We start from the raw sequence: 16,358 nt of genomic DNA, 5'->3' as shown, positions 1-16,358 counted from the left end.
CTCTATCAGATGCACAATTTGATAAATTGCTCTAGTCTTTCATGACAAATATGCATCAAAAACTGTACTTTTGCATTTGGACCTTAACAGTGAAATTATTTCAAAGCTCATAGAAAACTCTCCAAATATATTAATGCCTTTTACAGCATTTTCAGGTCAATTTTAAGACTAACAGGTCTGTTCACTCTAAATACTACAGGCCCGATTCACAGAACTAACTTAAGACAAAATCCTAAACTTACTACCAATTTGGTGTTCACAGAAGGCACTTACTCATTTTGGTATTCACAAAAGGCACTCACTCATCAATACATAAGTGCCTTCTGTGAATACCAAAATGAGTAAGTTACTCAAAATGAGTAAGTTACTCAAAATGAGTAAGGTACACATTTTGGTATTCACAGAAGGCACTTACTCATCAATGAGTAAGTACCTTCTGTGAATACCAAAATGGTAGTAAGTTTAGGATTTTGTCTTAAGTTAGTTCTGTAAATCGGGCCCCCCAAGTGATGTGAATAATGTTGGGCGGCAAATGATTTCTCTACCGTGCGAAAGGGGTTCTTTAATGCTTTGTTGGCACAAGAAGGAAATGAGAGAAAGTTTGACAAAGAATTCACTGGAAAATCCAGACTTCAGCCTGAAGCTAGACATAGAAATTGTGATGCTAGTTATGACAAAGCCCATGTAAAATTCCAACGTGTTAGCATACTTCAGCCTGATGTTAGCCAGCTTTAGAGATAATTAGTGTGAGCTGTATCACATTACAAATCAGAGACATGCTCTATGTCCTGCCAGACAGTATACAAATGGAGGAATTGGATCCTACAGCTGACCAGCCTGGATCTCAACAATTAGTAAAACAGAACAAAATGACTGATCAGGATAATTTTCAAGACAAGATCTGGACCCACGCAGCGGATATGTACTGCGTGGCCAACAGTTTTATATTACAAAAGAATTTATTTTCATTTGCAATCGAATTTCGTTGATTTCTCAAAAAATGACATCAAGGAAAAACTCTGTCAAAACAGTCAGTTCAAAAACATACAATTGTGTGTACGATATATACAAAATATACAAATATACAAACATTTATGTCCTGCCAGGGCAGAAATACTCCAAAAGGAGACTACTGTGTTAAATGGTGAGTGCCACTAAGCTGACAGAATACTAAGACCTTGCCTCAACATGCTAACAGTGCCATAGCTTTTGTAGGTAGTGCAGTTGGTGTTGTATCCCTGCTTGGGGGTCATCAGTGATAACATCTATACAGCACTCCAAGGTTATCTCAAATGTCAGCTAGATCTAAGGCGTTTGACATATCCAATATCCATTCTACTCTGCACTGGACAGGACCATCCCAGCTTGCACAGCTCCTTGGCTTGATTGCTGATGCCTCTGAAAACATTAGAAGATACTAATGCTGACAACACATACCTGCCACTTCCTGCGAGATAGGAAGAGCTTCAAGTGATCCGTGCTGATGTTCTTGCCCTTAGCTAAGGTCTAAAACAACAAAATGTGGGGAAAAGGGAAATGAGGCATTAATGAAAATGTGTCTTTTCTTGTACTGTGTTTTAAACCACACTTTCAGTGAGAGAAAAACTCAGGCTCCAATCTAACCCCCAGGCCTCAACCTGCTAACAGAGGTTAGAGCACCACCACCAGCAAACCCTTGTAGAGCAGCATACTAGTGAACCATGGCAGGAAGCATTCAGCACATGCAGACATCTCTAACAATGATCAGCATCCTGCCACACAATCATTCCCATCTCTGGCAATGGTTCAGCAGTCAATATAACTCATTCTTCCCTATAGGTGATAGGGGTGTCTCCTAATGTAGGCTATTCTTGCAATTCCTGGGTTGTGACAGCAGTTCAGTGTATACATCTATTGACCTAATGATCAATTGCATTCACAAGTCTGCTCTCTCCAATGGGAAGGTTATGTTCAAGTGAATTCTGCATAAATATTTCATGACCTTTAAGCACTCATACTCTGACTCTCAAGTGAATTACAGGCTGAAAAGCAGTCCCTTCACCTTTCAAGTGCTGGGTGCAAGTCAAAATCCTTGAAGCATAGCCTCAGTGAATGTTTTAAACACAATGGGTCATAGTTGTGCAAACTGGGGGAGTCACATTCTTTTGAATAGAGCTTCCTTCCCTGGGCGTGATTCTCAAACTCTGGAGAAGTTTTAGAAACAGAGGGCCTCATTTATAATCTGGTGTTCAGTCTGCCCTCCACCAGGGCAATGGAGTAAATTACTTAATCTCCCTGACAAAGGTGCCAATGGCAAAAAGTAGAAACGTCCGGCGACCGAGTAGATTTTACTAGCATTGGCAGGAACTGCCATCACGGCAGTTCCTGTCAATGCATTGTAATTTTGCCATAAGGCTCCGTCAGCATGACGGAGCCATATGGCTTACTTACTACATTTTATTTTCAAAAGGAAAATCCCAAAGCTGGATTTTCTTTTTGAAAATAGAAAAATAATGCCCCCCTAATCCCTCGACAAGGGAAAGGTCCAATGGCGAGGAGTGCATTGAGCGCTTTACAACGCTCCTTACCGCCAGGTCTTTTGACAGTGATGGGCAGTGAAAAACAGCTACAAGTCTCCCCGTCTAAATTAGGTAGGCAGATTTATAGCCAAACTTCCAACTGCCCCTCTACCATTGCCAAACTATAGTCCACCCACATTTAAATCATGCGGGCAGACCATTGTCTTGGTGGGGAGGGAATGCCATTGCCACTGCAATGGAGTTCCCTCCCTGCCAAGATACAAATCTGTCTTTGAGTTTAAAATTTTGCACCACATTCTCATTCAGTGTGTGAGAATTACACCTTGGACCACAGTCTCTGCCCTTGGATTCATTTTATATTTTGGGGGTACAACCTCAGTCATTGAGTGAATCTTACCCAATGGAGCATAATTTCAGCCTTTGGGCATTTCTCAAACCATTGAGTACACTCTCTCTCAATAGATGACCCTTACAGGGGGACAGTGTAATTAAATGAGTTGAACACCTTGGAGCACAGTTACAGTTAATAGGTTAGTGTCATACCTTGAGGCACAGTGTCCCTGACTAGCAGAATCTTACACTTTGGCAACAATCTGATGTAACTGGAGTACATTTTCCCCCATTGTGTGACTCTTGCATTCTGTAGTACAGTTACACTCACTGGATCTGGGTTTCAGCAGTTAGAGCAAAGTCTCCCCATTTTCTGAATCTTGCACCTTGAGGAACACATTTATTGCCAGGGTGAGTTCAGTTTGAGGCACTGTTCTACTCATTGAATGAGTGTGCCCCAGTGAGCGCAGTCTCAGTCACTGGGCGAGTGTCACACCTTGGAATCCACTCTTTCATTAGATGCTCCACCTTGGGGTACAGTTCACCTCACTGAGTCTTACCTCACGGAGCTCAATCTCTCGCACTGGGCGTGACTTGTATCTTGGAGTACGTTCTATCTTATTAGATGCTCCTTAAACACTAGGGTACAGTTCCAATCACAGGATGTGAGTCCCACGCCACCGATCAAAGTCTCAGTGTGGACTACAATGTCTGCCTTAGGTGAATCTTATACTTTGGAGAACAGTATCACTCATTAGGTGAGTCTATGAGCCTCATGTATCAAGATTTGGAATAGCGATTACCTAATTGCAATTTTCAGCGAATCCCAATTAGGTAATCACTATTGCAAATGTATGAAACTCCAAGAGTTTCATTTACCGATTTGTAGGGAAATCAACCTACCTCATTAATATTAATGACGTAGGTCACAATTTGCGATCCCCTAGGGATCACTAAAATTACGGGGAAGGTGGCCTGCTGTGGTCAGCAGACCACCATCTCTGTGATTGCTTGTAAATAAAATAAGCATGTTTTTTAAAGCAGCCGTATTCCTTAACCCCTTCGGTGCTGATGACGGCTCCCGGTCATCATCAGTTACGGTGGGTGTGTGCTGATGACGTCCGGGAGCCGTCATGACCAGGCCCGCGATCAGAATGTGCCGCACAGGCGCAGAATTCAAGCCGCAGAGGAGGGGTTAAAGGAATATGGGTTGCAATTAAAAAACAAAAATGAAAAGTTTTCTTCTGATTTTTTAACTGCATCGCTGCAGCGGTTATTTTCGCGCTACGCGGCTTTTTTCTAAAAGCCGCGTTAGATGACGAGCTCAGCTCGTCATCCCCACACGCCCCCAGTGGCTGATGACGAGCTGAGCTCGTCATCAGCATCGAAGAGGTTAAGAGCAGGCAGTGGTCCATGGGACCACTGCCTGCTCTTAAAAAATATTTTCGCCACCATTCCCAAAGGAGAAGCGGTCCCTTATTGCTATTTGCAGCCTGTTTTGATGCATTGGATTTTGCGATTAGCAAATAGTGATTTCTTAAAAATCACTATTTGGTAATTGCAAAATGTAACTTTCATGCCTGTACCCATTCCGATTTGCGAAGTTGAAATTGGTGGTGTAGTTGATCGGAAACTGAGAATGTTTTGCGACCGCATTCATTGTCACAAAATATTTATACATACCGTTACGATTCGCTAATTGGAAGGGACGCCCTAAACATGCCCTTTCCAAATACCGAATCGCAAACCCATTTTGCGATTCGGTAACAGGTTACCAAATCGCAAATTAGGGTTTGTTACGTGAGAAAATAATTTTTTGCGTTCGGAATGGGACGATTCTGAGAATTGACCCGTTTGCGAAAGCCAAAAATGTTTGATAAATGTGGCCCTATGTTTACACGCACTAAATATGTGAACCGTAACCCATGGAACACAGTCTTCGGCATTAGCCATGTCTTGCATCTTGGAGTATATTCTATTTCATGAAATAGTTCTCACATTGTAGAGTACAGCTCAATGCGTCTGGGTCTCAAATCCTGGAACAGAGTCAGACATGGCATGTGTCTCAGATCTTGGAATTGTTTTCAGTCTTGGGTCAATTTTACATTTTGGGAAATGACCTCAGTCATTTGGAGCACAGGTTCTCCCACTGTATGATACTTACACCTAGGAGCTCAGTCTTAGACCTTGGACCAGATTATGTGCAATTATGTGAAGCTTACACTTTGGGGCACCATCCCATTGATTAGGTGAATCGTACCCTTTGGAGTGCAGTCTCAGTCACGGAGTGAGTCTTATACCTCAGAGTACATTCCCTCTCATTTAGAGACTCCTATTTCTAAAGGTGCAAGTTCATGCATTGGGCTGAGCTTAGTTCCAGTCACTGACTCCATTTTACACCTTGGACTACATTCTCACTCTATGAGCAAATCAAAAATCCTTGAGCATCGTCTCACTTAATTTAAGACTTACTTGCTGAGGTATTGTTACCCCTGACTCAGTCAAAAGGACATATCTAACCCATTGAAGTAATTACTTTTCCATAAGAGTTAGGATACAGCTCCTATTACCTGGTATGAGTACATTTTCAATCACTCAGTAAGACTTGCACCTTGGATTAAAGCATATGTCACTGCATAAATGTGGGAGTTTAGTCACAAATTGAGTCTTAAACGTTTTGCAAGCTCAATGATGTAATCTGCTAATTTGCCAGTTAAAGCACCAATATTCACTGAGGCGCATATTTATCAATATGCGACGGAGCACTGCATGTCATCCAAAAGTCACAAATGTGCCGTATGTTTCATAATACAGTGCATTCATGATTTTTCCCAGCATGTTAGTGATTCCTAGGGGATCGCAAATTGTGACCTACGATATTATGATTAATGAGGTAGGTCGATTTGCGAGCCCTTAAGAATCACTAAATGGATCTCTTGGAGTTTCATACATTTGCAATAATTTCCTAGTTCCGATTCATTAAGAATCATAAACACAATTAGGTAATCGCCGTTTTCTTCTAATTTTTTAAGAGCAGGCAGTGGTTTATGGGACCATTGACTGCACTTAAAAAACATTGTCGCCACCATTCCCAAAGTGGAAGGGGTCCCTTATTGCTATTTGCAGCCTGTTTTGATGCATTGGATGTTGTGATTAGCAAATAGTGATTTGTTAAAAATCACTATTTGGCAATCGCAAAATGTAACTTTCATGCATGTGCCCCTAGGTACTGTCCCTAAAACCTATTCACATGCCCCAAGAACAGGAAGATGCAGAACAGACATACTACTCGGATCAGTCTTGGCAAAGAGGAAAGTGACCATTCGGTGGCTGTCTCCCATGAGTCCCACCCTACACATGTGGACTCAGGAGATGTTGCAGAATGTGCTTTACAGGATGAAAGGCGCAACTGAGAGGTCAGGACAGATGACAAGCTAAACGTGAACTGTCAGGTAGAACCCGAAATACTACACAAACTGACCACACCAGCAGATGACTTGGTATCATTGGTTGCACCCACAGCCACAGCAGCAGACAACACAGGGGGTGAACCCGGATAACCTGGTGGGGAACCTGGTAAAGATATGTGTCAATAGGGCCCCCACTTCTCCAATATGTTGATGTATGCATTGGCAAACCAGGTGTTACTGTAATGTATCTGTTAGAAACACATGGAAGCCTAATTTGCATTTGCATGCTTTTTATCTATTTTATTCCAAAATGAAAATATCTTTTTTTAAATACTGATGCCTTTTCAGTAGGCCTGTTTTTATTGATACCGACATTGTTCGCCTTTAGGGCTCAATGAACTGAATTCGTATGTTGAAGAGGCTGAAATTACTGCTAGACTTCCATTTTACAAGTCAAAGTGAGTGAGTTTTTTGAAGAAACACTTTGAAAGCCCTGCTGCTTTTATCTATTGTATTAGAGGTGCTCACACAGAGCCATCACTCCCACTGTTTTCACCACTTCTACTGCTTGCATGTTCCCCAGGTCATCTCTTAGACACGTACTTAGGAGCAGACATACATGCTCACCTTGAACCATGCATGTTCCAGAGTTTCTTCTGCACTTGGCCGTCTGTAAAGCAACAAAAAGACAGTATTGGTGGATGTTGTACCAAAGCCGGTTTTAATATCCATTTATGACATACTCGGACTCTCAAATCTCCAAGCACACCCACTGCTGCTAATGGCAGTCCATGAGTGCAGCCAATCTCCTTTCACAGACATAGTTCAGCAGAGACTGAGCTGAGACTGCTTGTGACTGCACCAATTGCATGTATACCTATCCTAAAGCACAAGACCTGCACCTGCTCCACATAGTCAGTAAAACATATGCAACTGGGATCACATTTTTGGTTCGATTTAAGGTTAGGATTATTAATAGGTGCAATTTTCTCAATTTAATATCACCTTTTGTTACTTAAACTTTGAAATCACAAGAATATGAATTATAATGCTATGGGTTAAATTTGACAAATGCACTGCTGGAGCATACATATTTTTGTGACATAAGAATAAGGCCTTGAATATAATCCGACTGGAGGCAGTTAACCAATGAACCTAGGATGGCTGAGAGGAAATAGAAGAATGTCTATTCAGCCCTGGGACGAGGTGTGAAGCAGCATTTTGAACCACCTATAATTTCTGGGCCAGATGATGAGGAAGGTCCTAAAGAAAATGTTACTTACCTTTGGTAATGCCTTATCTGGTAGACTTTGGGCCTGATGTAGATCTCGGCGGATGGTTACTCCGACACAACGGTAATAAATATCCCTTCCACTGAAATATAAATCATATTATATACTACGGGATTTATATTTCAATGGACGGGATATCCGTCTCCACTGTGATGGAATAACCCATCGGCCAAGATCAAATTCAGGTCGCTTATCTAGCCGCAGATTCCTTACTTTAGAATTATCCTCAGGCGTCAGACTGGATCCGGACATTTTGAGTAGTGATGCTGTGCGCCAGTAGGTGGCGTCATTCAGCTCCATGTCAGTGTCGTCGGTGCTGGAAGTGATGGATGATGTACCTATATAGGCACCACCTCGGTGCACTGGCGTCAGTTCATTTTCGTGACTTGTGACAACAGGAATGCGGAGCCACGATGAATACTGATCACTGGTGTGAATTTTTAGGGCCCTTTTCAAAGGGAAACCAGCAATCTTTAATGAGGTCGCAGGGAGGGAGGATCGGTAACAAATCTGGAGTTTCTACTGGATAAGGTGGTACTGAATGTTAGTAACTTGTTCATCTCATAGAGAATTCCAGGAGGAAATTCCTTACCCTAGAATACAGCAATGCCTCCCTAGAGGTGGGTCTGTGATCCCAATTTAGGCCAGAACGTTCTGCAGGACCGAATGGGCAAAATGACTGTCCTGACATAATTGTGGCACTAAGTAGTGCTTAGAAAATGTGTGCAAAGAAGCCCACGTTACGGTTTGACAGACGCCCAGGACCGGAACTCTGTAAGCTATCGCAGTGGTCACAGCTTTGGCTCTGGTAGAATGAGCATGCAAACCCTCAGCTGTTTGCTTCTTGACAGCGCACTATCCATCGGGAGATGAGTAGCTTCTGTACAGCTTTCCCTAACTCGGCCTGATGTACCCCAAGAAGAGTTGTCTACCCTCAATTCTTTTGAGCGGTCAATATAGAAATACAATGCTCTTTTTGGGTCCACAGTGGAGTCTTTCCTCTTACTTAGAAGGATGAGGAGGGGCAAGTAAGTCTGGCCTCCTTGAAATGGAGTGACTACCTTCAGGAGGAAGGTGGCACGTATCTGGAGATCCAGTTTGGCAAAGTCGAAGGTAATATATGAGGATGGACCAATACTGCCTGCAACTTGCTGGCCATCCGGGTCGATGTTAATGGCCACTAGAAAAATTGTTTTGATGGTCAATAACAGAAGAGGGCCGTAGTGCAACAGCTCCAAAGGCATGCACATCTAGAAAGTGAGGACAGGGTTCAAATCTCACTGGGGCTTGATGAATGGCCTGGAAGGAAACATGTGTGGCAGACACTTGAGAAATCTAGTCTCAACAGATGACTCCAATAAAGAAGGTTGGTGGGGAAACTGCAAAAAGGCAGAGATGGCTAAAAGATAGCCTTTAACTGTACCCAGCGCAGAGCCCTGGTGGGCCAAAGAAAGAACAAATAATACGATTTGAGAAAGAGGAGCAAACAGGGAATCAATGCTTCTGCAACATGCCACAGATTTGTACCAGCAACAGGCGTATACAGTCTTGGTGGAGGGACGCATGGCTGCCACAATAACATCAAAGAGGTTGGGAGAAGGTCAACAACTGCCAGCTGTTGCCGCTCAATCTCCATGCATGAAGGTGGAGGGTGTGCAACTTCAGGTGCAGGAACCTCTCCTGTTGCTGTGACAGAAGATCATTGAGAAAAGGCAGCTCGATCGGAGGACCGATGCTCATTCTCAACAGCTTGGGATATCAGATTCTTCAAGCCCAATCCAGAGCCACAAAAATTACTTGGGCCCAGTTGTTCCTTATCTTCTTGTGAACTATGGGCAGGAGTGGTATAGGCAGAAAGACATACAAGTAACTGGAGCATCTCCGAGTGAGAGCCGCCTTGGAAACTCCAGCACACATAACCTCTGACATTGAGCATTATTGGCGGTGGCGAACAGATCTAACCAAGGCTCTTCCCACTCTTGAAAGAGACCTTGCATCCTTCCTGGATGGATACACTATTGGTGAAACGTTAGGCATTGATGGCTGAGTTCATTTGACCTGGCATTTAGAGAGCCTGCCAGGTGTTTAGCCACCAGGGAGATGCCCCGATGTTCCAGGCTGGTCCAGAGATACAGAGCCTCCTGGCAAAGAATCCATGACCCCACCCTGTCCGGCTTGTTGCAGTACCACATGCCGGTGATGTGGTCCGCGAACACATGCACTTGTCTTTCTTTAATGGAGGATAGAAAGGCCTTCAATGCCAAGTGAATCACCCAAAGCTCTAGCAGTTTATGTGAAGCCCAGACTCTGCCGGAGACCAGAGCGCTCTGATCTCCAACTCCCCCAGATGAACCAGCCCAGGAGTGATACATCTGACACAACAGCAAGTTCAGACTGGGAAAGGAAGAGAGATCTGCCGCTGATACAATCGAGGCTCATCAGCCTCCACTGCAAATCTGTTGCAGTTCTAGCCGATATCTGGACCTTGTCGGAGAGACTGCTAAGATGCTGCACCCATTTGAACTTCAAGTCCCACTGCAGAGCCCACATATACAAGTGGGCATGCTTCACTGGCCTCAGAGTGTGACTCACCTGAACCAGGATAAAGGCTGAAACATCAGTATCATAGCTTGAATATCCTGGACTTGCCATTCAGAAGGATAAGCTCGAAACTGCACTGTGTACTGAACAGCTCCAATGAAAGGGAGCAAGAGAGGGAATCATGAGAGGCTCCTACATGTTGATTAGGAATCCCAGAGAGTGCAGGAATTTTATTGTAGTCTGAAGGTGGGCAATAACTGCCTGGGGCAAGCCTGTCTTCAACAGTCAATTGTTGAGGTAGGGGAAAACTGGAACCACACACCTCCGTAGGTTTGCTACATCCACCGCCATCAACCTGGTGAACACCAAAGGGGTGCTGGTAAGGCCAAAGGGGAGCATGGTGAATTGAAAGTTTACCTGGCCCACTGTGAATCGCAGGAAACGCCTGGTGGCGGGCAGGAAGAGGATGGGACAATATTCACCCTGCTAGTCCAATGCCACCATCCAGTCTACTGGATTCAGGGATGACAGAACATGTGCGAGTGTGAGCATTTTGAATTGTTATTGTTTGAGGAAGAGATTGAGAAGGCACAGATCTAGTATAGAAAGAAGGCTTCTGTCTTTCTTGGGCACTAGAAAGTGACAGGAATAGCAACCACTACCTACTTCTGATGCAAGCATAATCCCGATAGCTCCCTTGGCCAACAGAGTGGACACTTCTAGCAGAGTAGGGAAAAATGATCTTCTGACAACCGGTTGTAAGTAAGTGGCATGTGTCAAAGGGTAGCCACAAAGGGAATGGTGAAGCCTCTTTCTACAATTTGTAGTACCCAACGGTCTAATGTTATTGAGCTTCAGTGAAGCAGGAGGTGGCACATCCTGCCCCTGATGGATACCAGTGAAGGTAGGAGGGCAAACTAAACAGTTTTGGAGGCTGCGGCTGCTGGGGGAATGGTGAACTGGCCCTTCCTCTGGTATACTGCCCCATGTAGTCTTTGAGAATGGAATCCTGCCCATGAAAGGACATAAAAGCTTGCTGGCCGTGTTGGCTGGGAGGGTATTGAAACAGTTAGAAACCCCTTCTGTGGCCCTGAAAGTGGTAAAAAGTTGACTGAGGGTGACGAGTGGCCATGGAGAGACCCAAGGACCTGACTGTAGCCCTGAAGTTCTTATAGCATTGTAGCACTGAGTCCGCATGCTTTATGAAGAGATGGAAGCCATCAATGGGCACATCCAGAAGTGAATAATAATAAAACCATTACAAAATAATAATAATAAGGGGCTTAATGCAATTTATTCTGTGCTATTTTAGTGCCTTTGTAATAGTGAGCATTTTAGCACAGTGATGTCCCCTAGGGGATGATTGTTGTGCTGTTCAAAAACCATAATAATGACTCTTGGACTTACCCAGAAGAAACAGTAGTCCTCTGCCAGGCATGGTGCCGAAGAACCACCGACAAAGAAATCGCTCTGCTCAGCTGGTCTGTCATTTCCAGACCCGACGCGTGGCAAACTTTGCGCATGTCTCCTATTGGTCATAACCTGAGAGTGTATAGCTCGGGCCTTCGCCGAGACCATAGGCAGCATTTGCGCAAATGAGTCCCAGATCGTATGGGAGTCAAGGCCCAAAAGGCACGTGGTGTTCACCGACTGCAGTGCTAGGCTGGCAAAGAGAACATTCTCATTCCAAAGGTATCCAGCCTCTTGGACTCCCATCCAATGGAGTGGAAGGGTGCAGGCCAGGGTTGATTCTGGAAGTGCAGACCTGGACTACCAAGCTCTCCAGAAATGACTGCTGGGTGATAAAATTGGGGACCCAAGGAGAAGCGTGGTGGAGGCGGAGGGCAATCGTCCTGTGCACAGGAGTCCTTGTGCATGACTTGGACTAGGCCCCGAGGAGGACGTCAGTGAGGGATTTGTTAAAGGGGAGCAATGGTTTGAAGTGGGCAGTCCCCGGCTGAAGCAACTCTGTCAAGACAGTAGTCTTTTTTTTTATATATCTTTTTATTGATAAGATAAACCAAAAAACATTCGGTAAAGCATAATACAGGACATAACATCTTGTTCATTGGCAGATACATTGGAGCGTCATTGACATCGTGGGTACACTATAAACATTGGCATGTGCTTCAAGGATATAAAGGTTCATCTTCCATGGGGGCTATCAGGGCCGCACATATATCTCCCCGATAGGTTTTCCAATGACCCCATACAGCAGACCATTATTTGGGGCAACCCCAGGCCATGTAGACCGTTTTCTCCAAAAACAGGCACCAGTCTACATTCTTTTTCCAGGTGGCAAGAGTTGGTGACGATATTGCCCCCCACTGTTGCGCTATATCACGCTTAGCTACCATAGCTCCCAGTGTAGCCCAGAGCCTCTCCGCTCCGGTTAAGTCAGTGGGTTCCCAGACATTAAGAAGACACCTTTTGACCTCTGGGCGTATAGCTTTATGCAGGACTTCCCTCATAACCTTATGTATCCCCCTCTAGTACCGCTGGATCCGCTCACACGCCCAAATAATGTGTAGGAAACAGCTCATCTGACCACATTGTCTTCTGCATTCTCCCTTTCCCCCCTCCCCATATGGACCAGCTGGGGCCTGGCGACATAAGTTATGTGCAGAATTGTCAGTTGCACTAGACGCAGACGCACTGAGATTACCACCTCTCGGGGAGAGGCCACTGCCTCCCGCCACTCCTCATAGTCAAGCTCTAGGCCATCTTTTCCCCCAAGTCTCCAGTAACCTGTTGAGGGGATCCGGGGATTTATTAATCAATTTTCTGTAAGTAAGTGATATGGCCTTCTGTGGGAGCAACCCGTCAAGCAACCTGTCCTCGAGTGGGGAATACTCAGGAAGGGAGAAGCCCCTCTGTAAGGTCGTTATAAGGGCGTGGCAAACCTGCATATAGCGGAAAAACTCCATACCCGCAAGCTTGAAATGTTGTTGTAGTTTGTTAAACCCAATTACGTCACCCTTCACCCAAAGGTCCCCTATCCGAGAAATACCAATGAGGTCCCATTTGTCAAATTCCTTCGAGGAACGCAGACTGCCGAGCTGTTCCGAGGCCCACAGGGAAGCCGCCAATGTGAGCCTCCGGTCCCAACCCACACTCTTATTCGCTGCATGCCAGACCTGAACTGAATGCTTGGTCGGCCCAGTTATGGGGAGTTTCTTGGAGTTCGCATACAGGGCTCTGTTATAGTTCCCGCACGGCAGCAGCCACCTATCCAGAGCAAAGCCTGGATCACCTGGTGTGCGGAAAGTTCCTTGATTAATGGCAGCAAGGTGGACTGCCAAGTAGTATTTCTTGATGTCAGGAAGACTTATACCACCATTGTACCAATTGAGGACTAGTTTGTTAAGAGCAATTTGGGGCCTTTCATCCCATAACGACTCCCTCTGCAAGCCTTCGAAGTCTCTAAAATATCATTTTAAAAAGGGCTGCTCGGCCCAGCAACGAGAGTGGGAGCACCTTTCAGCTGGCGACATACCGCCTTAGTCGCTGAAGGGGCGGGAGTAAGTTTCTGTCATAACGGACCTTGGAGTCCACAGTGAGAAAGATCCCCAGTAAGCAAAAGCCATCCTTCACCACTTGCACCGGGTAATCCCTGGGGAGATCCAGTGGTACCCCTCCGAGGGTATACAAGCAGGATTTATTCCAATTGATAGAGTAGCCAGAATATTTACCAAAGTTCATAAAGATGTCCAACACACATCTAAGGGACATTTTGGGGGAGGTCAAGTAGAGGAGTATATCGTCCGCGTAGAGCGAAATGCGGTCCTCCCAATCTACTGACTTCCGTGGCCCTCGTATTGCCAGGTCCTGATGGATCCAGGCTGCAAGTGGCTCGAGCGAGAGGGCGAAGAGCAGGGGCGACATTGGTATCCCCACTCAGTCCGAAGTAGTAAGATCCTTTATTATTAACTACCACGTGTGCCAGAGGCTCAGAATAGAGGGGTCTAACCCATGCTGTAAAGGCGGGCCCAAGCCCCATCTTGGAGAGATCCGCAAAGAGATAGGGCCATTCAATGGTGTCAAACTCCATGGAGGCATCTAGGGGCAGGATCACGGCTGCCTCCTGGATGGTATCCACCCTTCCCAGCACTCCATGCACTCTTAGCAGATTCAGGGCTGTATTGCGGTGAGGCATGAAGCCCGACCGGTCTGGGTTCACAAGGTTACTTATAACCCGCGACAGCTGGGTGGCCAAAAGTTTGGCTAGGATTTTTGGTTCTGCATTAAGCAGAGAAATGGGTCTGTAGGAGGCACATTGATTTCTAGGTTTGCCTTCCTTAGGTAAGACCACCAGTGATGCTAGACGCTGGTCTGGCGGAAGCGACCCCACTCTTCTACTCTCATCAAATATGGCTCACAAGTGTGGGGCAAGTTTGTCTGGTCGTAGTTTGTAAAGTTCGATCAGCAGCCCATTAGGACCAAGCGCCTTTCCCAGAGGGAGGCTCCTGATTGCCTGTGCGATTTCATCATTAGTGATGTCGCTGTCAAGGAAACTCTTGTCATCCTCAGAAAAGGCTGGGAGCTGGATGACTCGCAGGAGGTCAATAGAGTCTGGTTCGAGGAGGGATTTTTGTTTTTGATATACTGCGCTATAGTGCACAGCAAACTCACTACTGATTTTGATGGGATCGGTGATTGTTTCGCCTGTGTCGAGCGTCATCTCGAGGACCAGTCTAATGGCCCTTTCTTTTTTATCTAGCCAGGCCAGAAGTTTCCAGGCTTTGTCTCCCCATTCATGCACCCTGCCATCTCTCTCCTTACCCCACGATTCAGCCCTGTCGGTGGCAATACCTTTATACGCATTTTTCTTCAGTTGCAACAGATGTAGTGTCTCCGGAGTCGGCCTCCTCCCCCAGTTTCCTTTCCAGTCGAAGGATCTCCCACCCCCCCACCGTTTCGAGCTCCTTGTGTTTTTCTTTTGTGACAGCCTCCCACTATGTTTGGGGGGAGTCGGCATTACCCTGGTTCTCCTGCAAGTAATATTCAAGCTGGCGACAGCTCTTTGTGAACCACGGGGTTCCGCAAATATCAATGATTGATGGGTACTATTGTGCCTACCCGTAGGTCTCCGAGGACCAGTCTCGCCCACAAGGGGAATGGTCAGAGATGCCACGCGCTGTCGGACCTCTTGGATATGAGTAAGTTGGGAGGATGGCGTGAGTAGGTAGTCAATACGAGAAAAGCTATGGTGTGCACCTGAAAAGAAAGTGTGCTGTGTGTTGCTGGGGTGGAATGCCTTCATACGTCCGAGAGGCTGAAGGCCTCCAGAAGGTGAGGGAGCCAATGACCCAATGGGCCTATGTCTCGCATTCCGTGAGAAAATAAAAAAACTGACATCAACATACAAGGGTGGTGTTTTTATGAGTCTCTAGCATCACTTCTGACTAGGGAGGGACGGGTTTGACCTATAGCTGCATGATGCCACCTAACGGCATACAAGAGAATTGCGGAAGAAATTCACTAGATCAAGTCTGACGCCTGGTGGTATTTACAAGGTGAGGAATCTGCAGTTAGAAGTATCTACTAGAAGTCTAACATCAGATAATTATCCCAAATGTCCTGAATCCTCTCTAGAGTAGGGTTATCACAGTGTGTGGTTGTATCCAGTACTTCCTTTAGGAACAGGAGGCACCAAGAGGTTCCAGTGAGATTTGGGCATGTTGAACGGAAGCCTCAAGTTGAACAGGAGTGCAGCTGTTCTCGTCAAGAGGAGTGACACCAATTGTGATAAAAAAGCTTTCAGCAACCAGCTATCCAGGTACAGTAATAGTGAAATCCAGGTTTTCCTGATTCGGGCCTCATATAACACCCTCACCTTGTTGATGACTCAAGGTGCTGACATTAATCCAAAAGGTAGGACCACAAATTGGTAATGGGTAGAACCCATAAAAAATGTAGATACTTCCTGTGGAACTGTAGGATCAGTATAAGAAAATGTGTGTGCTGTAGGTCGAGGCACATCATCCAGTGCATCCAGAACCAACAAAACCTGAGCCTGAACTTAATTCACCTTGTGCAGGAACCAGTTCAGGATCCTGAGGTCTAGGATTGGGTGAAGATTGCAGAGTAAGCATCGGGAGCAGGATTCCTGCCCAATTCCATGCCCTGGCAGCAATTCCACTTCTCACTTCTGCAACAGACCATCACCTTCTGCTACAGTATCTGTATATGGTCCTAGAATATAAGGGAATGCTGGAGAGGGATATCAGGGACTTGCTGATACAATCTGTAGAACCCACTGGTCT

The 16,358-nt window shown here is 45.5% G+C and overlaps 1 protein-coding gene across 3 annotated transcripts in view; it reads right to left on the bottom strand.

Annotated features, from left to right (window-relative positions):
- Positions 1–16,358, bottom strand: part of SPEG (striated muscle enriched protein kinase) — a 1,422,155-nt gene that overhangs the window by 368,802 nt on the left and 1,036,995 nt on the right. For all 3 annotated transcript variants that reach the window (XM_086954403.1, XM_086954404.1, XM_086954405.1), the window contains 2 exons: positions 6,887–6,929; positions 1,438–1,506 (listed from right to left, as the gene is read on the bottom strand). In XM_086954403.1, the coding sequence (XP_086810529.1) occupies positions 1,438–1,506; positions 6,887–6,929 (112 nt within the window). The remainder of the gene's footprint in view (positions 1–1,437; positions 1,507–6,886; positions 6,930–16,358) is intronic.

Source organism: Lissotriton vulgaris, chromosome 2_1 (genome assembly GCF_964263255.1).
Source record: "Lissotriton vulgaris chromosome 2_1, aLisVul1.2, whole genome shotgun sequence".
Classification (NCBI taxonomy): Eukaryota; Metazoa; Chordata; class Amphibia; order Caudata; family Salamandridae; genus Lissotriton; species Lissotriton vulgaris.
The sequence above is the reverse complement of the archived record's forward strand: the minus strand, read 5'-3'. Positions and strand labels throughout refer to the sequence as shown.